This window comes from Pristiophorus japonicus, chromosome 26 (genome assembly GCF_044704955.1).
Source record: "Pristiophorus japonicus isolate sPriJap1 chromosome 26, sPriJap1.hap1, whole genome shotgun sequence".
In the NCBI taxonomy this organism is placed as follows: domain Eukaryota; kingdom Metazoa; phylum Chordata; class Chondrichthyes; family Pristiophoridae; genus Pristiophorus; species Pristiophorus japonicus.
The window spans coordinates 22,014,652-22,041,618 of record NC_092002.1 but is presented as its reverse complement, the minus strand read 5'-3'; the positions used below and the strand labels follow the sequence as shown (position 1 = coordinate 22,041,618).

Sequence of the window (26,967 nt, the reverse complement as noted above, 5' to 3'; positions counted from 1 at the left end):
TTAAGAATTTTAAGCATTGAAACACCCCTCCTCTTGCAAACATAATTGAATAAATTCGAAGTTTATCAATAGCCAGAGCCACACGTGGGATTTATCGAATTGGAAGATCTTTGATTTTTGTTTTACAAAAAAATAACTCCGTCCCCTCCCCCCAAAAACGATAAAACAAAGTTTGTTTTAAATAGAACGGTATATTAAACCATCCGCAAAGCTCACTGTGTTTTCAGGTGGAAGGGTAGCGAGAAGAGTCCAATCACTCCAGAGAATATGTGGAACTTTTAGAAACCTGTTTGTAGCTGGACAGGTTGCAAGAAGTTCATGCAACGAAATTAACTCACATGGGAGTTACAGGGCTCGGGGAAGATTTACAGTCAGAATACTTTATTAAAACAAGGAGTTTGGGGGCATATAATACTTTTTTTTTTAACCCCTGCTTCTCACTCTGTTTCTCCGTGTGTCTCCTGAATCCATTTGGCCATTCTGGAAGTGTGAGGGCTTTTGTTGTGAGAGGAATCACAGAGGCCCCTGTCAGTATGATTGACGGAATATCACACCCGGCGCAACTATATAAAGGGAAGCAGCCGAGCCAGCCAGCATTCAAACACAGCAGAGGGAGAGAGAGGGAGGGAGAGGAGAGGAGAGGAACCGAACCGAACAGGGGCAGGGACACGGAGCAGGAGCTCTCGGAGCTCCCGGAGTTAGCAACAGAAGAGGACTATAACAACCCAGAGACAAACCAGAAACAGGAGAGATAATCTTGTTCAACTTGGAGCAGTAGTTTTAAAAAGTAGTGTTATTTTTCGTATACCAATTTGGATTTCATCTCCCTGACGCGTGCCTGCGATTGTTGGAGGGACTCGAGTTGCTCCCAGGATGGCTCAAATCCTGCTTTTTTGCACCGTTTTCCTGCTCGCTGTTCTCCAGGTAAGCTCCCAGCTCCTGACTTGGGGTCTGGACTATTTCCCCTCTCTCTCGTTTCCCCACCCACTTTTAACTCTCGCTCCCCTGGGTTTTTTTTTTCTCCCTCCCTGCAGGCTTCCACCAGCGGCATCTTCGAGCTGAAAGTGCACTCGTTCAGTCCCAGACAGTCGGCCGGCTGTGCGAGGGGAGCGCACTGTGGCCGCTTCTTCCGCGTCTGTCTCAAGCACTATCAGGTGCACATCTCCCCCGAGCCACCCTGCACCTACGGAGCCGGCCACACTCCTGTCCTGGGGGCTGGGGGCGACTTGGTGCGGGACAGTGAGCCCATCCGCATTCCGTTCCATTTCACATGGCCGGTAAGTACTGCAGTGTGACAGCTCTCCAACAACTAGGCAACCCTCTCCCTCCCTCTCTCTCTCTCTCTCTCCCTCCCTCTCAATCCCTCACTCTCTCACTGTCTCTCTCTCCCTCCCTCTTTCTCTCTCCCCCTCTCTTTCTCTCTCCCTCCCTCTCAATCCCTCACTCTCTTACTGTCTCTCTCTCCCCCCTCTCCATCTCTCTCTCTCCCTCCCTCTCAATCCCTCACTGTCTCTCCCTCTCTCTCTCTCTCCCTCCCGTCCCTCCCTCTCTTCTTTCCTCCCTCCCTCTCTCCCTCTCTCTCTCTCTCCTTCCCTCTCCCTCTCTCCCTCCCTTCCTCTCTTCCCTCTCTCTCGCTCCCTCCCTCTCTCTCCTTCCCCCTCTTTCTCTCTCTCCCTCCCTTCCTTCCTCTCTCTCTCCCCCTTCCTCTCTCTCTCTCCCTCCCTCTCTCTCCCTCCCCCTTCCTCTCTCCCTCCCTCTCTCTCCCTTTTTCTCTCTCCCCCCCTCACTCTCTTTCTCTCCCCTCTCTCTCCTTCCCTTCCTCTCTCCCTCTCTCCTTCCCTCTCTCTCTCGCCTTCCCTCTCTCCCTCTCCATCACAATATCTGCCCTTTAAACCAAGACGTTCAATGAGAAACAAATTAAATCCGATCAGAAATTGCATTGAAGAATTGTGTCCCGTGCATTCTGTTTTTCGACTGTCAGTAATTAATCGCTTTCCGAGAATGGCGGAGTTTTCAATTTCCCTTTCAGTTTGAACTTTGCAATGAACAAGTGATGCGGTTCTCCGATGTGCAGAGAGTGTGAGAGGGCAACACTTGTTTCATTGAGGTATATATATATATGTGAGGTCTTTGAGCCGTCTGTGTTAAACTGACAACTTGTCTTTCTGTTTTTCCAGGGAACTTTCTCTCTCATTATTGAAGCCTGGAATGCAGACTCGGACGAGGCCAGTACTGGTAATCTCAGTTCTGAATCTCTTTGCAAGGGGGCGCCATACAATAGCAAATCAGCCGCCCTCTCCCCAGTAAATTTTCCCACTGCTTTGCTGGACCTCCCAATGAATGTCCCCCCACCCTTTTCCCATTGTTGCACCATCTTGACACATGTCCCCCCACTCCTTTCTTTTTGCAACAGATGACCCCGAGAACCTGATCAGCCGCCTGGCTACCGGCCGGCGCCTGGCCATCGGCGAGGACTGGTCCCAGGATGTGCAGACGGGCGAGCAGGGCGAGCTGCGCTATTCCTACCACGTGGTGTGCGGCGAGCATTACTTTGGCGAGGGCTGCTCCGACTACTGCCGCCCCCGAGACGACACCTTCGGCCACTACACCTGCGATGAGAGCGGCCAGAGAGTGTGCCTGGCCGGCTGGAAGGGTGACTACTGCTCAGAACGTAAGGCTGTCATCCAGCTGCCCCAGAGAGCTGGCATTTCTCGTAATATCGCGTAATATCTGAAGGGCCTGGGATCATAAAGTGCAACATAATGCAAATATCGTTTTCAGGATTGTATTTTGTTAATTTCCGGATTATATTTTAATTTCAGGATTGTATTTTGTTAATTTCATGATTATATTTTATTAATTTCAGGATTATTTTTTGTTAATTTCAGGATTATTTTTTGTTAATTTCATGGTTATTTTTTTATTAATTTCATGATTATTTTTTGTTAATTTCAGGATTATTTTTTGTTAATTTCAGGATTATATTTTATTCCGCAAATATTAAACCTCATTTTGTCATTTTCTTTGGGAGTGTGTGTGTTGTGTGTGTGTGTACGTTGATTTTAAGATTAAGCTCCGGGTTCAGGTTTGTGAGTTGTGTTTGAAAGGTTGATTGGCAGAGGGGTTGTGTGTGTGTGTGTGTGGGGGGGGTGGGGGGGGGGGGAGAAGGAGACTTGAGATTTATATATATATATATATATATATATATAATAAATACAAGGGGAATCAATCCATCTGAATGGAAGCATATGGATTGCTTGGTTAACTTATTGAAGTGTGTTAACATTGGCCCAGCCGCCCCCCCCCCCTCCTTTGGTGGGCTTCACAAAGCCATCTGACACACGGCAGCTGAGGAATACCATTTGAATAAATTTCAACACATTTTAAAGAGGCTTATTGTGCAGGAGGAGAGGAACGAACACGCGAATGGAATAATATGTTGGCATGGAAACTTAACTCCTCAATCGCAGTTGTTAACACGGGGGCCTCTCGGGTCACAGGTTGCTCTTCTGCCTCCCCTGTTTAGGGCCTTTAAACAAAAATTCTCTTTTACTGAGTGTCCACAGAGCGGGGTTTAATAGGGACACGCGTCCTGTGTCTCACTACAGGCAGCCAGACAGCTAGCATGTGCTGTTATTGTTCAGGGCCTCTGTCTGGGCGGAGCCAGCTGCTCTTTACAAAATGTCACAGAACTTTGACAAATATATGTCTTAAATACTTATTTTTTTTTCTCTCCTCTCCTTCCAAAAAAAACATTTGTTTCACAGCTATCTGCTTGCTGGGGTGCAATGACAATTATGGATACTGTGAAAGACCTGGTGAATGCAAGTGAGTAAAGATTTCATTGTTAACTTGGTTTAAAAAAATATCTATTCTTGGGATGTGGACATGACTGGCCAGGTCGGTGTTTGTTGCCTGTTACTGGTTGCCCTGAATTTGATGGAACAACTGAGCAGCTTCATAGGGCCGTTTGGGGTCAGCCACATTGGTGTGGGCCTGGAGTCACCTATAGGCCAAGACTATTCCTTTCCACATAGCAAAGGAATGGCAGCTTTCCTAAAGGCCCTCAGTGAACCAGTTGTTTTTGTTTTATTTAACCACAATCTTCATAGTCGCTTTTACCGATACCAGCTGTTTTATTTCAAAAAAAGGGTAAAATTCTCAAAATGGAAAGATTTGAACTCGACATTTATTAGTCCCAGTTACAACTATTTTAGTTGCACCTGTAACTCAAATGCCCCCTTATTAAAGGGGCACTAAAACTCACAATTTAAACAAATGAACTTTTAACAATAATGGTTCAAATTAAAATTTGGTTGCCGGGGGTGATGATGCACTCCAGTCCCTCCGGCGCCCACCTCTCGCAGAAGGCCGCGAGCGTACCGGTGGACACTGCGTGCTTCATCTCCAGGGACACCCTGGCTCGGATGTAACCGCTGGTCCCAGTTACAAATGTAGTAACATAACCATTACCTGTGGGTTTTTTGGGTGCATGGCCCCTTTAACTGGCTGCATGGCCCATTCCATTCCTCACGCATGAGCGGCAATTTCAATTGTAAAGCCAGTGAACAGCCTGTGCGGGACCTCCAGAGCACTGCTCGGCCACACAGCTTAACGGGAACATTGATCACTGCAATGCCGTAACCCCACTGGCAGGTTAGATGGATCTGCCTGTAGGTATACAAGCTTTGAGATTGGCCGTCATACTTCAGATTGCTCATAGAGTCATCGAATAGTACAGCAGACATTTACCTACGTAAACTAGAGGTGATCCAAAACTCAGCTGCCTGTGTCCTAACTCGCACCGAGTCCTGCTCACCCATCACCCCTGTGCTCATTGACCGTGTCCTAACTCGCACCGAGTCCCGGTCACACATCACCCCTGTGCTCGCTGCCCGTGTCCTAACTTGCACCGAGTCCCACTCACCCATCACCCCTGTGCTTGCTGAATTGAAACATAGAAACATAGAAATTAGGTGCAGGAGTAGGCCATTCAGCCCTTCAAGCCTGCACCGCCATTCAATAAGATCATGGCTGATCATTCCCTCAGTACCCCTTTCCTGCTTTCTCTCCATACCCCTTGATCCCCTTCGCCGTAAGGGCCATATCTAACTCCCTCTTGAATATATCCAATGAACTGGCATCAGCAACTCTTTGCGGCAGGGAATTCCACAGGTTAACAACTCTGAGTGAAGAAGTTTCTCCTCATCTCAGTCCTAAATGGCCTACCCCTTATTCTAAGACTATGTCCCCTGGTCCTGGACTTCCCCAACATTGGGAGCATTCTTCCCACAGCTAACCTGTCCAATCCCGTCAGAATCTTATATGTTTCTATGAGATCCCCTCTCATCATTCTAAACTCCAGTGAATAAAGGCCCAGTTGATCCAGCCTCTCCTCATATGACAGTCCAGCCATCGCTGGAATCAGTCTGGTGAACGTTCGCTGCACTCCCTCAATAGCAAGAACGTCCGTCCTCAGATTAGGAGACCTTAACTGAAGACAATATTCCAGGTGAGGCCTCACCAAGGCCCTGTACAACTGCAGTAAGACCTCCCTGCTCCTAAACTCAAATCCCCTAGCTATGAAGGCCAACATACCATTTGCCTTCTTCATCGCCTGCTGTACCTACATGCCAACTTTCAATGACTAATGAACCATGACACCCAGGTCTCGTTGCACCTCCCATTTTCCTAATCTGCCGCCATTCAGATAATATTCTGCCTTCGTGTTTTTTCCCCCAAAATGGATAACCTCACATTTATCCATATTATACTGCTTCTGCCATGCATTTGCCCACTCACCTAACCTGTCTAAGTCAACCTGCAGCCTTTTAGCATCCTCCTCACAGCTCATACCGCCACCCAGTTTAGTGTCATCCGCAAACATGGAGATATTACACTCAATTCCTTCATCTAAATCGTTAATGTATATTGTAAATAGCTGGGGTCCCAGCACTGAGCCCTGTGACACTCCACTAGTCACTGCCTGCCATTCTGAAAACGATCCGTTTATCCCGACTCTCTGCTTCCTGTCTGCCAACCAGTTCTCTATCCACGTCAGTACATTACCCCCAATACCATGCGCTTTGATTTTGCACACCAATCTCTTGCGTGGGACCTTGTCAAAAGCCTTTTGAAAGTCCAAATACACCACATCCACTGGTTCTCCCATGTTCACTTTGCTAGTTACATCCTCAAAAAATTCCAGAAGATTTGTCAAGCATGATTTCCCTTTCATAAATCCATGCTGACTTGGACCGATCCTGTTACTGCTTTCCAAATGCGCTGCTATTTCATCCTTAATGATCGATTCCAACATTTTCCCCACTACTGATGTCAGGCTAACCGGTCTATAATTACCCATTTTCTCTCCCTCCTTTTTTCAAAAGTGGTGTTACATTAGCTACCCTCCACTCCATAGGAACTGATCCAGAGTTGATAGACTGTTGGAAAATGATCACCAATGCATCCACTATTTCTAGGGCCAGTTCCTTAAGTACTCTGGGATGCAGACTATCAGGACCCGTGGATTTATCGGCCTTCAATCCCATCAATTTCCCTAACACAATTTCCCGCCTAATAAGGATATCCTTCAGTTCCTCCTTCTCACTAGACCCACTGTCCCCTAGTACATTTGGAATGTTATTTGTGTCTTCCTTCGTGAAGACAGAACCGAAGTATTTGTTCAATTGGTCTGCCATTTCTTTGTTCCCCATTATAAATTCACCTGAATCCGACCTGACCGTGTCCTAACTCGCACCGAGTCCCGCTCACCCATCACCCCTGTGCTCGCTGACTGTGTCCTAACTCGCACCGAGTCCCGCTCACCCATCACCCCTGTGCTCGCTGACTGTGTCCTAACTCGCACCGAGTCCCGCTCACCCATCACCCCTGTGCTCGCTGACTGTGTCCTAACTCGCACCGAGTCCTGCTCACCCATCACCCCCTGTGCTCGTTGACCCACATTGGGTCCCAAGCTCTTAACCAAACAACGCCTTGATTTCAAAATTCTCATCTTTGTTTACAAATCCCTCCATGGCCTCCCCCTTTCCTATCTCTGTAATCTCCTCCAGCCCCACAACCCCCGAGATATCTGCGCCCCTCTAATTCTGCCCTCTTGAGCATCCCTGATTATAATCGCTCAACCATCGGTGGCCGTGCCTTCTGTTGCCTGTGCCCAAGCTTAACCCTCTCCGCCTCTCTACCTCTCTTTCCTCCTTCAAGATGCCCCTTCAAGACGCTACCTCTTTGACCCAGCTTTTGGTCACCTGCCCTTATTTCTCCTTAAGTGGCTGGGTGTCAAATGTTTTGTCTCCTGTGAAGTGTCTTGGGACGTTATAGGTGCTATACAAACACAAATTGTTGTTGAGGCCATTCGGTCTATCAGAGTTCCTCTCAGATGCAGACTGACCTGCCGTGCATTTGCAGCATTTTCTGTTTCTGTTCTTTATTTATAAATATTCCAGTTTCTTCTAACCTTTCCATCTTTCAAAGGCCGCGGCTTTGGTTGGCGATAACTCTAAAAGCACGTCCTTTTCTGCACTCCTCCCCCCGCTCCCCCCCCCCACCGCAGGTGTCGCATTGGATGGCAGGGGAGTTTGTGTGACCAGTGTATCCACTACCCGGGCTGCCTGCACGGCATGTGCCAGCAGCCGTGGCAGTGCAATTGCCAGGAGGGCTGGGGCGGCCTCTTCTGCAACCAGGACCTCAACTACTGCACCAACCACAAGCCGTGCAGGAGCGGCGCCACCTGCAGCAACACCGGCCAGGGCAGCTACACCTGTACCTGCAAACTGGGCTTCAGCGGCACCAACTGTGAGATTGAGATCAATGAGTGTGAAAGCAACCCTTGCAAAAACGGCGGAAGCTGCACGGTAGGTGTCCCGTGAAACGGTGTCGTCGCCGGTCGCGCTGCTCCAATGTTCACCCCCTTCCCCCCCCCCCCTCCACCTCCACCGTGACCATTGCTTTGCCTAACTCATTTTCTTCCATAAGTCCAAGTCCACACTCTCTACTATACTGTGATCTTGCTTGAGCACGAACGGGTTAATCCGGTCGCTGTCACGTTACTGTGTGTGGGAGCTTGCTGTGCGTATATTGGCTGCCGCGTTTCCCACATTACAACAGCGACTACACTCCACAAGTAGTTCATTGGCTGTAAAATGCTTTGGGACGTCCTGAGGTTGTGAAAGGCGCTATAGAAATGCAAGTGTTTCTTTCTATTTGCTCTGACCACGTCTGGTACAATTACTCTGCCCAATTCAGCTCAACGAATTAGGCCTGCGATGCTCCTATGTCTAACTCCTTTCTCCCATGTACTGGACTCTGAGCTCCCTCTCATAGTTCCCAACTGAGCCGGATAACAGGTCAGGTCCTGGGCTTCCGATCGGTAAAAAGCCCCACCCAGGCTCCCCGAAGAAATATTGAGTATTTGGCCAATGAAGTCCCAGCTTTGATCCCTGGTCTGGGTATTGTTGAAGATTGTGGTTGGACGATACCATTGTGGTCCACACCCCTGGATGAGGGAGGGGAACATTGGCCATGGTTACCACCCCCAATGAACCCTATCAGAAAGTACATGTGTGGGCATCAGGTTTGGGTGTGACGACCTGCTCACAAGGTCAAAGATCACACCTCAACAATGGCCATTTGGCCGAGGCGCCAGAGTCTGACCCGGCCCCCGTCGATGGTCAGAAGGTTGTGGGGGAAACATTACATTGTATTCTGTAAACTGAAACCCACGGTTATCAATCTGTTTGAAATCAACCAACTCACCACAGACCAGTGATCATAGCTGCAATCTTCCTAATAACAACATGAGAATTATAACATGCGACTCCTCGCGTCTGCCCTGTCCTTCAATAAGATCGTGGCTGATCATCGATCTCAACTCCACTCTCCCGCCCGATCCCCTAGCTTCCCCTAGAGTCCAAATATGTGTCTATCTTAGCCTTGAATATACTCAATGATTCAGCATCCACAGCCCTCTGGGCAGAGAATTCCAAAGATTCACCACCCTCTGAGTGAAGAAATTTCTCCTCATCTCAGCCCTAAATGGCCGACCCCTTATCCTGAGACTGTGCCCCCTACATGACTTATGAGGATAGGTTGCGTAGGTTTGGCCTATACTCATTGGAGTTCAGAAGAATGAGAGGTGATCTTATTGAAACTTATAAGATAATGAGGAGGCTCGACAAGGTGGATGCAGAGAGGATATTTCCACTTATAGGGGAGACTAAAACTAGGGGACATAGTCTCAGAATAAGGGGCCGCCCATTTAAAACTGAGATGAGGAGGAACTTCTTCTCTCAAAGGGTTGTAAATCTGTGGAGTTCTCTGCCTCAGAGAGCTGTGGAGGCTGGGTCATTGAATATATTTAAGGCGGAGATAGACAGATTTTTGAGCGATAAGGGAGTCAAGGGTTATGGGGAGCGGGCGGGGAAGTGGAGCTGAGTCCATGATCAGATCAGCCATGATCTTATTAAATGGCGGAGCAGGCTCGAGGGGCCAATGGCCTACTCCTGCTACTATTTCTTATGTTCTGATGTTCTAGACTCTCCAGCCCGGGGGAAACAACCTCTCAGCATCTACCCTGTCAATCCCCCTCAGAATCTTGTAGTGTCAATGCAATCACCTCTCATCCTTCTAAACTCCAGAGAGTATAGGCCTAATTTACTCAATCTCTCCTCATCGGACAACCCTCCCATCCCAGGGATTAGTCTGGTGCTAATGACCACATAAGCTTCACAGGTAACTAAAGCCTTTTTCTGTTCCTGAGGAGGCAATTGTAATCACCGATTTGGCAATTTTGTTGTAGGAATAGACAATGCATATACGTTCAACGAGATTAAACGTAAACAAAAAAAACAATGATTTGCACCTTTTGTGCAAATCAGGTTTGCCATCAATTCCCAAATGGAATTGTAAATTCACTTCTCCCACAGAAAGATAAACAGGGTGCAAGAACGACTGCAGCCAAAAAGCAAGTTGTTCCTTTACCCCAGGTACGACCTGTTAGTTTGAGAGAAGCGTCTCTCGTGTCCACATCCTTCAGTGGAGTTTTCTCAGTTAAACATCGGGAAGATCAATGTTTTCGGACTCCCGCCTAAACTCTGTACTCTCACCACTGATTCCATCCCCTTGTCCCCAGCCACTGCCTTGGGTTGAAGTCTACAGTTGTGAAAGCATCAGCTCATCCCAGGCGTCGTACTTTTAACCCCCTAGCTCTGCTTCCGATCCCATATCCTCCCAATCAGCCACACTCAGCTATTCCTATGTGTTTCTGTCTGGCCCTCCATGAACCGTTAGCTCGTCCAAAACTCGGCTGCCCCGTGTCCTAACTCGCACCAAGTCCCGTTCACCCATCACCACTCTACTCGCTGACCTACATCTGGCAAGCACCCGATTTAAAATTCTCATTCTTGTGTTCAAATCCATTCATGGCCTCTCCCCTCCCTATCGATCTTTGTAACCTCCTTCAGCCCTACAACCCTCCATGAACTCGACATGCCCCTGACTCTGGCCACTTGAATATACTCAACGACTCAGCACTCACAGCCCGCTGGGGCAGAGAATTCCAAAGATTCATCGCCTTTCTGAGTGGAGAACTCTCTCCTCATCTCAGTTCAGTCCTAAATGGCCGACCCCTTAACCTGAGACTGTGACCTCTGAGTCAAGACTCTCCAACCAGAGGAAACAGCCTCTCAGCATCTCCCCTGTCAATCCCCCTCAGGACACTACATCAATGTAAGTAATTATTGTTGGAGGGTTGCATATTGCTGACAGGCCATCAGCAACAGTCGGGTCACTGGATAATCTCACTGAGCGGTCTTGCATAGTATTTTAAATCATGTTTGAAAAATAATACTCCAAGAATCTTCAACAAGAGGAGTTTTGATTTATATTTGAATTATTTAGCATCTGCATGCAGTCGTTTGTTAGGAATGGCCACTATATTTTCCATATGCAATTTAAGATACTATACAAAACGACTCCAATGAATGAAGCCGTGAAGAGCGAAATACATTTCTCTTTTACCCTGAAACATTAACTTTGTTTTGATCCATCATTCTATGATATCTTCCTCAGTTATTATCTCCCCTTGACTCTCCTCCTCTCCTGAAGGTGCGACCTCTGCTGGGGGGGGCGGTCTTGGTAACATAGCAACATTAAGAATAGGAGTGGGCCATTCAGCCTATCCAGGCTGCTCTGCCATCGATTAGATCATGGCTGATTTACACTCCCAAATTCTTGCCTTCCTTCCATATCCCTCGATATCCTTACCCGACAAAAATCTATCAAGCACAGCCTTGAAAGATCCACTTGAGCCCCAAGATCCACAGCCTTTTGGAGAAGAGAATTCCCAAGTTCAACCATTTGCCGGAAGAATAGCGCTTTCTGATCTCGCTCCTGAATGTTTCGCTCTGGTTTTAAGATTAGATCAATTGTTAATTTTAAATCGGAGGTTGATAGCGTTTTGTTAATTAAAGGTATTAAGGGATATGGGCCAATGGCAGGTATACGGAGTTAGGTCACAGATCAGCCATGATCTCATCGAGGGGCTGAATGGCCTTCTCCTGTTCCTACGTTCGCGTTCTTTTTGATTTCCCACTAGAGGAACTCATTTCTTACACTAGGCTCTGCACCGTCATGTGTGAGTCGAGAGATTAGGAAGGGTGACCAGAAGCTTGGTCAAACAAGTGGGTTTTAAGAAGGGGGGGGCTCTTAAAGAAGGAGAGTGTGTGCTGGCAGGATACCCAACCGTAGGGGCAGGGGGAATGAGCACTGAGCTTGATCCTGCTCCCACCCAATGTCCATGCACACACACCCCTTCCAGTAGTGGTCAGGAGGGGGGAGCCTCTCTAAGTTGAGGCCTCCAAATCTGATGGCTAGCAACCTAGGGGTCGTGACCTCCAATCTGACCTTGAATACGTGCGGTTGGTGTGAAAACGGTTGGATAGTCGCAAGAGCCCCGGTTGGTTAGAGTACTGCCCTTCAGGGAAGGGAACCTGCTATCCCCACCTGGCCTGGCCTCCTTGTGACTCCAGGCTCATCACTGCCCTCCAGTAAACTGCTCAGTTGTACAGTTGCTGGATTAACCGAGGGATGGTCAATAAATGTGACGTTGCCCCCAGCCTCCGAGCAAAAAACAAATTGACTTCAGCAGCGATCAAGGATCGACTCTGGGGCCTTTCACCTTATTACTAAACTTATTCTGTATCCTCTCCATCACAGAGATGGCCTGCTCCCATCATTAGCCTTCACCTTGCCCTCTGTCCAGCCGCTGTTCCAACCCTCGGCCCTGCCTTTGCCATGTCATTGACTCCCAAGATCCCTTAGCCTTCTTCCATCTCCATAACTCTGTACACTTCAGCTTATCCAAAGCTCTGCTCCCGAAATGCTCTCTTGCGTCAAGTCATGGCCGCACAACTCCCCCGTTCTCACAAACCTACATGGCCACCTGGTCCTCCAATGCCATAAATGTAACATTTTTGTCGTTGTTTTGGAATCCCTCCAAGACCTTGCCCCTCTCTATCTCTGTGACCTCCTCCAGCCCTCCCAACTCTCCTTTCCTCTGCCTCTGACCATTTGTGCATTGACTCTCCCTTTGTGCCTCCATTGGCGGCCGTGCCTTCAGCCACCTAGCTCCCACTCTCGGGAATTCCCTCCCTAAACGCCTCCTGTTTCTCCGCCTCCCCCTCCCTCTTTAAGACCCTCCTTAAAACCCACTTGTTTGACCATGCTTTGGCTACTCTTCCAAATCTCTCCTTCTCAGTCCCCGTCTTCTTCTCACGCCTCCGTGAAGCATCTTGGGACGAGTTGCCTACGTTAAAGGCACGACATAAATGCCAGCTGTTGTTGTTGTAAAGGTAGCGAATCTTAACATGCGCGCAATGCTGTACTCTGAGGGGTTCCAACGCTCTGCTCCGCGGAATGGCTACAGTCGGGATCTTTCGTGCCCGTGATGATGCTGGCAGCCTACCACGGAAGGAGGCCATTTCGGCCTACTGTGTCCGCGCCGGCTGACCAAGAGCTACCCAGCCATATCCCACCTTCCAGAACTAGCTCCGTAGCCCTGTAGGTTACGGCACTTCAGGTGCACATCCATTAAATGTGGTGAGGGTTTCTGCCTCTACCATCCTTTCAGGCAGTGAGTTCCAGACCCCCACCACCCTCTGGGTGAAAACATTTCTCCTCAAATCCCCTCTAAACCTCCTACCACTTACCTTAAACCTATAGTTGCTCCGACAGCTGGTGAGCATCGCTGGGAGACTTCATTAATGCCAAAAACAAAATAAGTCTGTACCCTGTATAATAACATTTCCGTCAAATTTGAAAAATCATGACGACTAACTAGGCTCATTCTCTCACTGCTCTCACACTCTCAGGTGTTATTTAATGGTTAATGGGCAATATCAGATCCTGTTGTATGCTCGCCCGATGTTGCTTTTCATTGAAATCCACGGAGAGGGAAATTGGCCGGTGTATATCGGATGGCCAGTCAGACGTCTCCGGTTTTACACCAGCTCTAAATGTTTAAAAGCATCCCTTTAGTTTCTTATCTTCAACAGGGTCAGTGGGCTGCCAATGTGCGGGGCAAGTCTGATCTGCCACTAAGTTTCCAATCTGAACTGTGATCAACTAAGAAGCACTCCTTAAAGGGAGTGGGAGGACGGAGGCGGGGGAGGAATTCGTTGAGTCACGGACTGCTTTCCTCTGGCTCTTGGGGCGTTACATCTAGAATCATAGAATCAAAGACCTTTAGGGCACAGAAGGCCAGCTGACCAAGAGCTAGCCAGCCTAATCCCACTTTCCGGCTCTCTTTATTCCTGTGGGGGAATCTAGAATAGGGGGGGGAATAGTTTCAGAATAAGGGGTCGTCCATTTAAAACGGAGACGAGGAGGAATTTTTTCTCTCAGAGGGTCGCTAGTCTTTGGAATTCTCTGCCCCAGAGAGCTGTGGGGGCTGGGTCATTGAATATATTTAAGGCGGAGATGGACAGATTTTTGAACCATAAGGGAGTCGAGGATTATGGGGAGCGGGCGGGGAAGTGGAGCTGAGTCCATGATCAGATCAGCCACGATCTTGTTGAATGGCGGAGCAGGCTCGAGGGGCCGAATGTCCGACACCTGCTCCTATTTCTTATGTATAATATTCTTATGCTCTTCCCCCAGTTCCCAACCTTCCCCAAAAAATCATGGAAACATAGAAACATAGAAATTTACAGCACGGAAGGAGGCCATTTCGGCCCCACGTGTCCTCACCAGCCGCAAACGAGCTGTCTAGTTTAATCCCACTTTCCAGCTCTTGGTCCGTAGCCCTGTAGGTTACAGCACTTCAAGCGCACATCCAAGTACTTTTTAAATGCTACAAGGCTTTCTGTCTCTGCCACCCTTTCAGGCAGTGAGTTCCAGACCCCCACCACCCTCTGGGTGAAAGGTTTCCCCTCAAATCTCCTCTAAACCTCCACCCAATTACTTTAAATCTATGCCCCCTGGTTATTGACCCCTCTGCTAAGGGAAATGGGTCCTTCCTATCCACTCTATCTAAGCCCTTCATAATTTTATACATCTCAATGAAATCTCCCCTCAGCCTCCTCTGTTCCAAAGAAAATCTTTCCTCATAGCTAAAATTCTCCAGTCCTGACAACATGTTGGTAAACCTCCCCTTTAGCCTCTCCAGTGCAATCACACCTTTTCTGTAATGTAATTTCTTAGAATAAGGGGCCATCCATTTAAAACTGAGATGAGAAGAAATTTCTTCTCTCAGAGGGTTGTAAATCTGTGGAATTCGCTGCCTCAGAGAGCTGTGGAAGCTGGGACATTGAATATATTTAAGACAGAGATAAGACAGTTTCTTAACCGACAAGGGGTTATGGGGAGCGGGCAGGGAAGTGGAGCTGAGTCCATGATCAGATCAGCCATGATCGTATTGAATGGCGGAGCAGGCTCGAGGGGCCGTATGGCCGACTCCTGCTCCTATTTCTTATGTTCTTATGTGATGACCAGAACCAGGTGTGGGCCTGGACACAGGGCTGATGGTCCGTCAGCTGTGAGTGTGTGTGTGGTGTGTGTGGAAAGGGAGATCATGACCATCAGACTCAACATTACTGCCTTGCCTTCCTTCGCTAGCCTGAGAACAATTTTAGTGGCACCTTTGTTGGCCGAGCTAACGAGGGATTGCTCCGGGATCTTCATGTGTACCCGTGTACCCCTGGGCCATCGGCATGGCCTTGCTCATTACAGTCGATAGAAGTGAATTAAACATGTGAATCTTGTGCACAGTAAATACTAGTGCAGGGGCAGTGTCCTCGCTTGCTATTGTTTAATGACACACCTTTATTTGCCTATTCTCTCACCCCCTCCTCCCCGTTCCTCGACTCTGTGTGGGGCAGTTGCAATTAGCCAGCACCAGCAGCCCCATCCGATACTTCACCCAAATGTGTGAACCTGACACGTTTAGCGTCAGCAAGCTGTTCAACCATGCTGTGCGGCACACCCAAGCCCGATCTTGTCCTCACTTAATGCCAGTTTCCAGCAATGCTTTGAATAGCAATCAGGAGCAGGAATCCTGGCTGATTTGTTTCTGCCCTCCACACCCCGCCCCCCTCCCTCAGTTTAGAGATGCCGAGGGTAATTATTGAGACCCCCCCAGCGAAATCCCCCAGCGCCCCGTTTGGGGGTGATAACCAAGTCGGGGCGGGACTTCCTGTGGTTACCGCCCCTCGAGGTAAGCGTGGCACAGTGTCGTTTGGCGCACTTCCTGTTGGGGTGGGTTTGGGGGCGCGACCCCGGACGGGTTTGGCTTCTCCGCGTCGTGCTGACGTGTTTCAACGCCCCCTCCCCGTTGGTTAAAGGGGAGGGCCGCTGCGCACCGCACGGGGCCTCTGCCGGGCTACCAAGGCGGCCCAGACCGTGCCACGGAGACTCGCGGCCGGGCCGAACGGTGAGTCGGCCAAAACGGGAAAACGCAGGTTCCCCGCCTCCCCCGTAACATGCGGCCCGCAAGCGGAGACCGGCCCGGTTCACCACCCGCGAGGCTGGGGCTGACCCCCCTCGTGGGCCGCTGGACAATTCCCACTGCGGGGATCTACGGGGGTCAGCGCGCACGGCGATGACATCATCGCCCGTTGTGTGGCGGCCCGGGGCTCTACTAGTGGGGCACGGCGCTGTCGTGTTAAGTGTCTCCGCTAACTCCCGCACAATTCCGCGGGGGCCGGTATCACCACCACCCCCTCCCCACCCCCGCCCGGCAAAAACAGGTTGGCGTCCTGTCCCGTTAGTGCCCCCTGGAGGTGCCAACGCGAGGTGCACATCAGGGCAATTTCGCCCCCCCAATGTCTGGCCTGGATAACATCAATTAATTCAGCACAGACCTGGCATTGAGCAGTCTGCACTGGATGGCTCAATATAAGAGCATTTGATGCATTTACCAACTCATTCATCAGACCTTAATGTTCTCTTCCTAATTCACTTCTACATCTTGTAAATGATAAAATAAACACATTAGTGCTACTTCTTCTCTGTGCAAACAAGTTAACCCATTGGAACTCACATTTATGAGCACACTGACCAATGCGAACAAATAGACGACTGAATACTGAGCGTGTTGCAGCTTTCTGATCGCATGTGCCTCATTAACGCACGTCTTTTCAGATCCGGTGATTTATTTTCAGCCGTCAAGGTGATGAATGTCGCTGCTGGGAAATCGGACATTTTTCCTACTTTAGGCATCCAGTGTCAACAGGAATCATTCCAAGGAAAAGCATGAGTTTAGGACCCAGGGTTGGGTACACCATGAGTTGAGGATCCCGGGATGGGTACAGGATGAGTTTAGGATCCCGGGATGGATACAGGATGAATTGAGGATCTCAGGATGAGTTAAGGATCCTGGGTTGGGTACAGGATGAGTTTAGGATCCCGGGATGGGTACAGGATAGGTTTACGATCTTGGGATGGGTGCAGGATGAGTTGAGGATCTCGGGATGGGTACAGGATGAGTTGAGGATCTCGGGAAAGGTACAGGATGACTTGAGGATCTCGGGATAGGTACAGGATGAGTTGAGGATACCGGGATAGGTACAGGATGAGTTGAGGATCCTGGGTTGGGTACAGGATGAGTTGAGGATCCTGGGATGGGTACAGGATGAGTTGAGTATCCCGGGATGGGTACAGGATGAGTTGAGGATACCAGAATAAGTACAAGATGAGTTGAGGATCCCGGGATGGGTACAGGATGAGTTTAGGATCCTGGGTTGGGTACAGGATGAGTTTAGGATCTCTGGATGGGTACAGGATGCTTTGAGGATGCCAGGATGGGTACAGGATGAGTTGAGGATCTTGGGATGGGTACAGGATGAGTTGAGGATCTCGGGATGGGTACAGGATGAGTTGAGGATCTCGGGAAAGGTACAGGATGAGTTGAGGATCTGGGGATGGGTCCAGGATGAGTTGAGGATACCAAGATAGGTACAGGATGAGTTGAGGATCCTGGGATGGGTACAGGATGAGTACAGGATGAGTTGAGGATACCAGGATAAGTACAGGATGAGTTGAGGATCCTGGGTTGGGTACAGGATGAGTTGAGGATCTCGGGAAAGGTACAGGATGAGTTGAGGATCTCGGGATGGGTACAGGATGAGTTGAGGATCCCGGGGTGGGTACAGGAGGAGTTGAGGATGCCGGGGTGGGTACAGGATGAGTTGAGGATCCCGGGATGTGTACAGGAGGAGTTGAGGATCCCGGGATGGGTACAGGAGGAGTTGAGGATCTCGGGATGTGTACAGGAGGAGTTGAGGATCCCGGGGTGGGTACAGGAGGAGTTGAGGATCTCTGGGTGGGTACAAGATGGGTTGAGGATCCTGGGATGGGTACAGGATGAGATTAGGATCCCGGGGTGGGTACAGGAGGAGTTGAGGATCTCGGGATGTGTACAGGAGGAGTTGAGGATCCCGGGATGGGTACGGGATGAGTTGAGGATCCCGGGATGGGTACAGGATGAGTTTAGGATCTCGGGATGGGTACGGGATGAGTTGAGGATCCCAGGTTGAGTGCAGCATGAGTTACAGATTCCAGGTAAGCTATAGTCTGCGGTTGATGCATGTTAAGGGTCCCTGTACTCTGCCTTAACAATGGGAAAGATTTCCTTCGTCTCCTATTTGTATTAAAATTCTGGATCTGTCTTTTCTCCGCATGTGTTCGATTCCACTCCAGATATCAGTATAAATCTTTCTTTTGTGTGTTTGAACTCCAAATCAGGAAGAGCCACCATCGCTGGGACCCACTCACCACTTCCCCCTCTGTTTGATTTGTTGCCTTCTATGAATGAGAGTAACGATTGTTCTCTGTAATATTCTCCCTCCTTCTCTCTGCATGCTCTGCAGACATTAACCCTTCCCTCGTTGTGTCTCTGGTGCGCGCTGCTCTGGCTGACGACAGCTGATGCAGCAGCGATCGGGGACTGCACCCGGGATCTTCCCTGTCTGAATGGCCCCTCCCCTCCCCACAAGGCGCGTTTACCAACGTCGGAGCCGTGGGATTGGCAACTCGGTGTGCCACCTCCCACCGTGCTGCCCTTTCTACAAAGACCGCTTTCCATCTCTGCGCTCAACTTGCGTGAAATAACCCCTTGCCTCTTTCCCTCCTCGAGCACGGTTACGGGATTGGTGCGCCCGCTCCAGTGAGCTTGCCTTTTGGAAGTTTAACGATTTAATTACACTCTCTCTCTTGTTTATGGCAATCCTTTGTAGGACTTAGAGAACAATTACACATGCACCTGCCCCCAAGGATTCTATGGCAAGAACTGTGAGATCAGTGCCATGACGTGCGCTGATGCTCCGTGCTTTAACGGCGGCTCCTGCACGGAGAAGCCCCACGGAGGCTACATCTGCCGTTGCCCCGTTGGCTTCACTGGATCCAACTGTGAGAAGAAGATAGATCGTTGCACCAACAACCCCTGTGCGAATGGTAAGTCTGAGTGTCAATCGTCGATCGACCCACCAACACCACCCCCCCCCCCGCCAACCCCAGCACCAAACACTTCCCCATTCCCGACTCTTAACGCATTGTGTTTTTCTGACTGCTCTAAAATCTGCCCTTCCTGTTAAAAGGATACTGCTTGGACCTGGGCCGGAGCTTCATCTGCCGCTGCCGGACAGGATTTGCCGGGCCGAGATGCGAGGTCAACATGGACGACTGCGCCAAGAGCCCGTGCGCCAACGGTGGCACCTGCATCGATGACGTCAACGCCTTCGCTTGCAGCTGCACGCTGGGATACGGCGGCAAGGACTGCAGCGTTCGCATGGACGCCTGTGGCAGCAACCCGTGCCGCAACCACGGCGTCTGCTACACGCACTACACCGGCCACGTCTGCGAGTGCCCGGCCGGATTCATGGGGCCCAACTGCGACTTCCGCGTGCAGCCCACCGCCCCGGCCGACCCGGGCAGCCCCTTCCCCGTGGCCCTGGCCGTCTCCTTCGCCTTGGGCCTGGTCACCCTCACCCTGGTGGTCTTCGCCGCCGTGGTGATCCTCAAGCACGTGAGGAGGAGCCAGGGGGCCCGCAGCGCGGTGCGCAACGACCTGGAGACCATCAACAACCTGTCGGACTACCAGCGGGAGAAGGAGAAGGAGGCCTTCATCATCTCCACGGGGCAGTTCAAGGTGTCCAACAAAGACGCCGAACTCAGTGGTGACTGCCTGGCTGAGAAGTTTAACTGCAAACAGAAGCTACATCCGATGGATTACAATCTGTCTGGGGAACGGAAGATGGAGGAGCCATCTAAAAAGAATATTGAAAAGTGAGTGCCATGCTTAAGTGCCCTCCAGCGCTTGTATAATGTTGGCGATTTTTCTACCGTACCAGTCAATGGATGTCTAATGCCCCTGCACCTTTCCACCCCCCCCCCCCCCCCCACTCCCCACCTCTTTTTTTCTCCTTTCAGTAAAGCATCCTCCAACCCCCCAATATCATTTCAGAAGGAGGGATTGTATCACCCAATGTACATTATGCCGGAGCGAGTCGAGCCATGCATATTTGCGACTGAGGTAAGTCCTGACTGTTTCTACGTCGGAGGTAAGAAACACGCGGAAGTCCAGCGGGCCTTGCGACACGGACTGAGCTCCCCTGCACAGCGCCTAATCCGTCTTCTCTTTTCCTCCCCTTGTTTGCAGGTGTGAATTCTGTCTCCTCCGAGGTAGAGGCACAAGCTTCCCCCTGTCTCTGAATGTTTACAGATTTATTGGACTCCGTGGGGTTTTGTATTCCTGTATTTAATATTTATTCATGCTGCTCATTTTTCGAATGGATAACCTCTTTATTGTTTTTATATATATATAGATATATCGATCGATCTCTATATGTATATGTATATATAAAAAAGACCGTTTTTGAACCTGGCTTCTGGATAATGAAGATTGCCTGCTGACATCTCTTTGGAAGCTGGGACACCTTTGCACTATTTTCAATGGCGAAGTCATTCCGAAATAATCTGCATGCCAAGGACTGAAAATGGGAGGGGCGGGGGGGGGGTGGGGTGGGGGGGGGGCGGGTTATTGGAGCAAAAAGGCAGGACCTTTTGAACCGATTGTGGCCAAGAATTCTCACCATGATCTATACTGTATGTGTGCTATATCCCCTTTAGCAATAAGCAGGGAGTATTAAGCCGCATTACCATTTGGCGCCCACAATCTCACGGGGCTGGCAACTCTTCAAAGTCAGTGCCCTTCTCTCTCTGTCGGACCTTTCTTCTGGATATGACTGGCTGACAAAAACGACAGTATCGCAAGAACCCCCGTCCCTGAACACGGGACGCGTACAGCATTCATCACAGAAGATAAAAGAGTATGGAGACTTGAGTTAACGGCAGTCGTCCATTTTGACGGTTCAGACTTTAATGAATCCCATTTGTGAATCTGCGGTTCAGGACATCATTCGAGCCTTTCAGTGCAACTGCTGCCTCCGAATTCATTCTCTTTATTCTATATATAGTCAAACATGGGAATGTGTTGTGTATATGTTTTATCATGAAGGACTCCTTTTATTATCAAAACATGGAAGGTTATTACAGTTCTGTTTCAAAAGTCAAGCCAATGTTATTTTAATATTTTATAATTTAAGAATTTTTGATATGCATACAAAATGAAATATACTTTTTCTAATTTTATTTTGTATATAGTGTATATTTATAAGAGAATTGTACATATGTTTATCTATTATGTTTTATATATGTCTTTTCTGTTGAAGAGAAGTTCAAATTTATTTTTTTCCAAATAAATGAAAATAATTCTAATATAGCTTTGTGATTTTTCTGGGAACTATTGATGAAATATGTTAGTGGGCCCAGCAAATGCAGGGAAAACTAGCCCTCAATATACAGCCCTTTATTCCTGTTCTTTCCCGAGTTCCCTCTCTCTTCCAAAAGAATCAGAGAAATGGACGGCACGGAAACATAGAAACATAGAAAATAGGAGCAGTAGTAGGCCATTCGGCCCTTCGAGTCTGCACCGCCATTCAATATGATCATGGCTGATCCTCTATGTCAACACCATATTCCCGCTTTTTCCCAATATCTCTCCATTGTGTCTGTGCCGGCCGACCAAGAGCTATCCAGCCTAATCCCACTTTCCAGCTCTTGATCCGTAGCCCTGTAGGTTACGGCACTTCAAGCGCATATCCAAGTACTTTTTAAATGTGGTGAGGGTTTCTGCCTCTACCACCCTTTCAGGCAGCGAGTTCCAGACCCCCACCACCCTCTGGGTGAAAAAAGTTCTCCCCAACTCCTCGTTAATCCTTCGACCAATGACTTTAAATCTATGCCCCCTGGTTGTTGACCTCTCTGCTAAGGGACATAGGTCCTTCCTGTCCACACTATCTGGGCCCCTCATAGTTTTATACACCTTCAGGCCCGTTCTGTGCATGGCTCCATGGGTGCTGCCAGTTTCTGGTACCCAACACAACCCACTACGTCAACATAGATTAGATTGAATAAACAAACGAAGGAAAATGAGGTGAAGAGATATGGGAACAGGGGAGGTAAATGGGATTAAGACCATTTCCTCGCTTGGAGGGTAAACGCCAACATGGATTAGATGGGCTGAAGGGCCTGTTTCTGCATCTTAATGTCTATGGCATTGGTGAGGCCACACCTGGAGTACTGTGTGCAGTTTTGGCCTTCTTATTTAAGGAGGGATATACTTGCATTGGAGGTGGTTCAGAGATGGTTCACTAGGTTGATTCCGGAGATGAGTGGGTTTTCTTATGAAGAAAGGTTGAGCAGGTTGGACCTATGCTCATTGGAGTTTAGAAGAATGAGAGGTAATCTTATTGAAACATATAAGAGTCTGAGGGGGCTTGACAGGGTAGATGCAGAGAGGATGTTTCCCCTCGTGGGGAATCTAGAACTAGGGGGCATAGTTTCAGAATAAGGGGTCACCCAATAAAAATGGAGATGAGGAGGAATTTCTTCTCTCAGAGGGTCGTGAGTCTTTGGAGTTCTCTGCCCCAGAGAGCTGTGGAGGCTGGGTCATTGAATATATTTAAGGTGGAGGTAGACAGATTTTTGAGCGATAAGGGAGTCAAGGATTATGGGGAGCGGGCAGGGAAGTGGAGCTGAGTCCATGATCGGATCAGCCATGATCTTATTGAATGGCGGAGCAGGCTCGAGGGGCCTTATGGCCGACTCCTGCTCCTATTTCTGATGTTCTGATGTTCTTATGGGCATCTGATAAAGAGGGAATCAGAGTATAGGGTAGTGCTCTCCTGCACCCAGCCCACACAAGGCACTTATGATCGGCAGTGGGGGCACGAACTATCTGCTTCCTACTCCTGGAGATACCGACGGCAATTTCAGCATCTCCCCCACAGCCAACGTAACTGCAATTACTTCATGCGGCACTGACCAAAGGAACAATTTGGAACTTTCTTGGTCTCGGTACCAGATCCCACTACGGACGTAACCACTAATTGAACAGGGTTTATTTTTATATCGTGAATACAGTGGCGAGAATAAAGAAAGACTTGCATTTGTATAGTGCCTTTCACCACCACAAAGCGCTTTACAGTCAATGAAGTACTTTTGGGAGTGTAGTCACTGTTGTAATGTGGCAAACGTGGCAGCCAACTTGTGCACAGCAAGCTCCCACACATAGCAATGTGATAATTCCCAATCTGACGTTGATTGAGGGATAAATATTGGCCCCAGGACACCGGGGATGACTCCCCTACTCTTCTTTGAAATAGTGCCATGGGATCTTTTACATCCACCTGAGAGAGCAGACGGGGCCTCGGTTTAATGTCTCATCCAAAAGACGGCACCTCCGACAGTGCAGCGCTCCCTCAACACTGCACTGTGAGTGTCAGCCTAGATTTTGTTGTGCTCAAGTCCCTGGAGTGGGACTTGAACCCACAACCTTCTGGGATGCCTCCGCGATTGAGCAACATTAAATAATCGCAATGGATTAAAATATGTACGAGCGCACAGAACAATGATGGGCAGGTGCAGACCCTCTGATTTATCGAGCCTGTCCCACACAATTGCCTATCACCCCCAACTGAAACCACGTGGGAGAGGCGAAATATCGGATCAAAAAACCTTGGACAACTTGGGGAAAAAATCTGAGAGAAATTTCTCTGCGACCCATCTAGGCAAGCGAAACTAGTCCAGGAGATCAGTCTGGCCATGAATTCCTGCAGTACCTACCTACTGTAAAATGTGATCTCTGCCGCAGCCAGAAACAGGGACATTGGGAACAGCAGTGGCTGGACTTGGGAAGTAAGGATATTAAGGGATGCAGTAAAATAATGTTTGGGAAATTGGGATTAGAAAACAGAGCTGCCATGACTAATAAAAATAGCCACCCTGACTCGATGGGCCAGAATGGCTGACTCCTGTTCCTCAATTCTTGGAGCCCTGATATTTAATATACCAATTCACTAAATATATTCAAAAAGGAGTTAGATGAGGTCTTTACTACTAGGGGGATCAAGGGGTATGGCGAGAAATCAGGAATGGGGTACTGAAGTTGAATGTTCAGCCATGAACTCATTGAATGGCGGTACAGGCTAGAAGGGCCGAATGGCCTACTCCTGTACCTATTTTCTATGTTTCTATGTTTCTAATATAAATGTGGGGTCAGCTGGAATAAGCTGGCAAGTGTGACCTGCCTCGAAACTGGCTGCATTATAACTGCAAAGTTGCTGGAGTTCTGGGTTGCATACGCTGTAATGCATCATCATCATCATCATAGGCAGTCCCTCGAAATCGAGAAAACATGGAAAATAGGTGCAGGAGTAGGCCATTCAGCCCTTCGAGCCTGCACCACCATTCAATATGATCATGGCTGATCATGCAACTTCAGTACCCCAGACTCGCTTCCACCCTAAAAGTGAGTTCTCAGGTGGTTGTGCAGTCCAATACAGGAATTACAGTCTCCGTCACAGGTGGGACAGACAGTGGTTGAAGGAAAGGGAGGGTGGGACTGGTTTGCCGCACGCTCCTTCCGCTGCCTGCGCTTGTTTTCTGCATGCTCTCGGCGACGAGATTCGAGGTGCTCAGCGCCCTCCCGGATGCTCTTCCTCCACTTAGAGCGGCCTTTGGCCAGGGACTCCCAGGTGTCGGTGGGGATCTTGCACTTTATCAGGGAGGCTTTGAGGGTGTCCTTGAAGTCTTTCCTCTGCCCACCTGGGGCTCGCTTGCCATGTCGGAGTTCCGAGTGGAGCGCTTGCTTTGGGAGTCTCCTGTCAGGCATGCGGACGGTGTGGCCCGCCCAACGGAGCTGGTCGAGTGTGGTCAGTGCTTCGATGCTGGGGATGTTGGCCTGATCGAGGACACTGACGTTGGTGCGCCTGTCCTCCCAGGGGATTTGCAGGATCTCGCGGAGGCAGCGCTGGTGGTCCTTTTCCAGCGCTTTGAGGTGTCTACTGTATATCATCATAGGCAGTCCCTCGGAATCGAGGAAGGCTTGCTTCCACTCCTGAAGTGAGTTCGTTGTCCGTGAGGGTCCTGACGTTCCAGGTCCCGAACTTCATGTTAATGGAGTGGAAGATGCCTTTGTGAGAGTTCTTTTAATGTGGGGTGGTCATTGCACACTGGCTACCACTCGGGCTTAGCTGAGCAAGGTCTTGATCCAGTGGCAAGGGGGTCCAAGACGACTGGAGATCAGGCACGGCTATATGGACCTAGTTGTCTACGTAAATATATATATACTGTATATACTGTATGCATAGCACATGACAATACTGCACTGTGTGTAATGCATTATCAGAACCTTTGCCCAATGTAACGTGTCCCCAGAGTGCAGGAAGACCACGTGAAGAAATCACACGGAGAAACTGGTGACACCACATCGCTGTTTTGGCCGCAGGATAAATGGATAGTTAACCAAAAAAAAAGAAAGATTTGCATTTCTATGGCGCCTTTCACCACCACAGGACATCCCAAGGCGCTTTACAGCCAATTAAGGCTTATTAGGTTGTGCCTTGTGTAACAAAAGCAACCTGTAATTAAAGTCCTTTCAGAGTGGGTAAGTACTGATGCAGGAGGTTATACAGAAGGCAATTGCATTCAACTGTTTAATAATGAACCCAAAAGGATGCTTATATCAGGATGTTATTGTTAGATCATTGGGGGTCCAGAGAGACGTGGGGGTCTGGGTACATAGATCATTAAAATGAACAGGTACAGAAAATAATCAAAAAGGCTAATGGAATGCTGGCCTTTATATCTGGAGGACTAGAATACAAGAGGTTAGAAGTTATACTGCAGCTGTACAAAGCCCTGGTTAGACCACACCTGGAGCACTGTGAGCAGTTCTGGGCTCCACACCTTAGGGAGGGTATATTGGCCTTGGAGGGAGTGCAGCGTAGGTTTACCAGAATGATACCCGGACTTCAAGGGCTAAGTTACGAGGAGAGATTATACAAATTAGGGTTGTATTCCCTGGAATTTAGAAGGTTAAGGGGTGATCTGATCGAAGTTTTCAGGATATTAAGCGGAATAGGTAGGGTAGAGAGAGAGAAACTATTGCCGATGGTTGGGGAGTCTAGGACTAGGGGCAGAGTCTGAAAATTAGAGCCAGACCTCTCAGGAGTGAAATTACACAAAAGTACACAAAAAGGGTGATAGAAGTTTGGAACTCTCTTCTGCAAACAGCAATTGATGCTAGATCAATTGTTCATTTTAAATCAGAGATTGATGGCTTTTTGTTAACAAGGGACATAGGCCAAAGGCGGGTATATGGAGTTAGGTCACAGGTCTCTTTGAATGGCGGAGCAGACTCGAGGGGCTGAATGACCTCCCCCTATGTTCCTATGTTCCTGTTTATAAAGTGTCTTATCACATTAAGGAAAAGAAAAAGAAAAACTTGCATTTATATAGCGCCTTTCATGACCACAGGACATCACAAAACACTTTACAGCCAATGAAGTACTTTTGAAATGTAGTCACTGTTGTAATGTAGGAAATACAGGAGCCAATTTACGCACAGCAAGCTCCCATAAACAGCAATGTGATAATGACCAGATAATTAGTTTGTTTTGAGGGTTAAATATTGGCCAGGACACCGGGGAAACTTCCCCGCTCTTCTTCGAAATAGTGCTGTGGGATCTGTTACGTTTGCCTGAGTGGGCAGACGGGGCCTCGGTTTAACATCTCATCCGAAAGACGGCACCTCTGACATACCGCGCAAGGAATTACTTGTGGAGCAGTGACTGATGTTATGTAGGAACACGCGGCAGCCAGTCCTGCACCAACAACAATGAGAGGAATGGCCAGTTACTGAGGGAGGACTGTTGGCCAAGGGCAGCTCTGTTTTGATAAGTGCTGCGGGATATTTAATGTCCACCTGAGCTATCTTAAAAAAAACAGAAAATGCTGGAAATCTCAGCAGGTCAGGCAACACCTGTGGAGAGGAAGCAGAGTTAACGTTTCGGGTCGATGACCCTTCGTCAGAACTGGCGAATGTTCAGAAAG

General features: G+C 48.9%; 1 protein-coding gene across 3 annotated transcripts; it reads left to right on the top strand.

Moving 5' to 3' along the window:
• Nucleotides 1-612: 612 nt before the first annotated feature.
• Nucleotides 613-20,512, top strand: dlc (deltaC). Of its 3 annotated transcripts, XM_070867932.1 has the most exons (10): nucleotides 613-924; nucleotides 1,035-1,277; nucleotides 2,178-2,235; nucleotides 2,414-2,671; nucleotides 3,768-3,828; nucleotides 7,574-7,874; nucleotides 18,750-18,966; nucleotides 19,110-19,797; nucleotides 19,942-20,044; nucleotides 20,171-20,512. In XM_070867932.1, the coding sequence occupies exons 1-10, from the start codon at nucleotides 874-876 to the stop codon at nucleotides 20,174-20,176; spliced, it is 1,986 nt and encodes a 661-aa protein (XP_070724033.1). In that variant the 5' UTR covers nucleotides 613-873; the 3' UTR covers nucleotides 20,177-20,512. The 3 variants fall into 3 exon arrangements, with proteins under 3 accessions (XP_070724033.1, XP_070724032.1, XP_070724034.1); XM_070867931.1 differs by having other exon boundaries at nucleotides 19,942-20,512; XM_070867933.1 differs by lacking the exon at nucleotides 1,035-1,277 and having other exon boundaries at nucleotides 19,942-20,512.
• The last annotated feature ends 6,455 nt before the right edge of the window (nucleotides 20,513-26,967 follow it).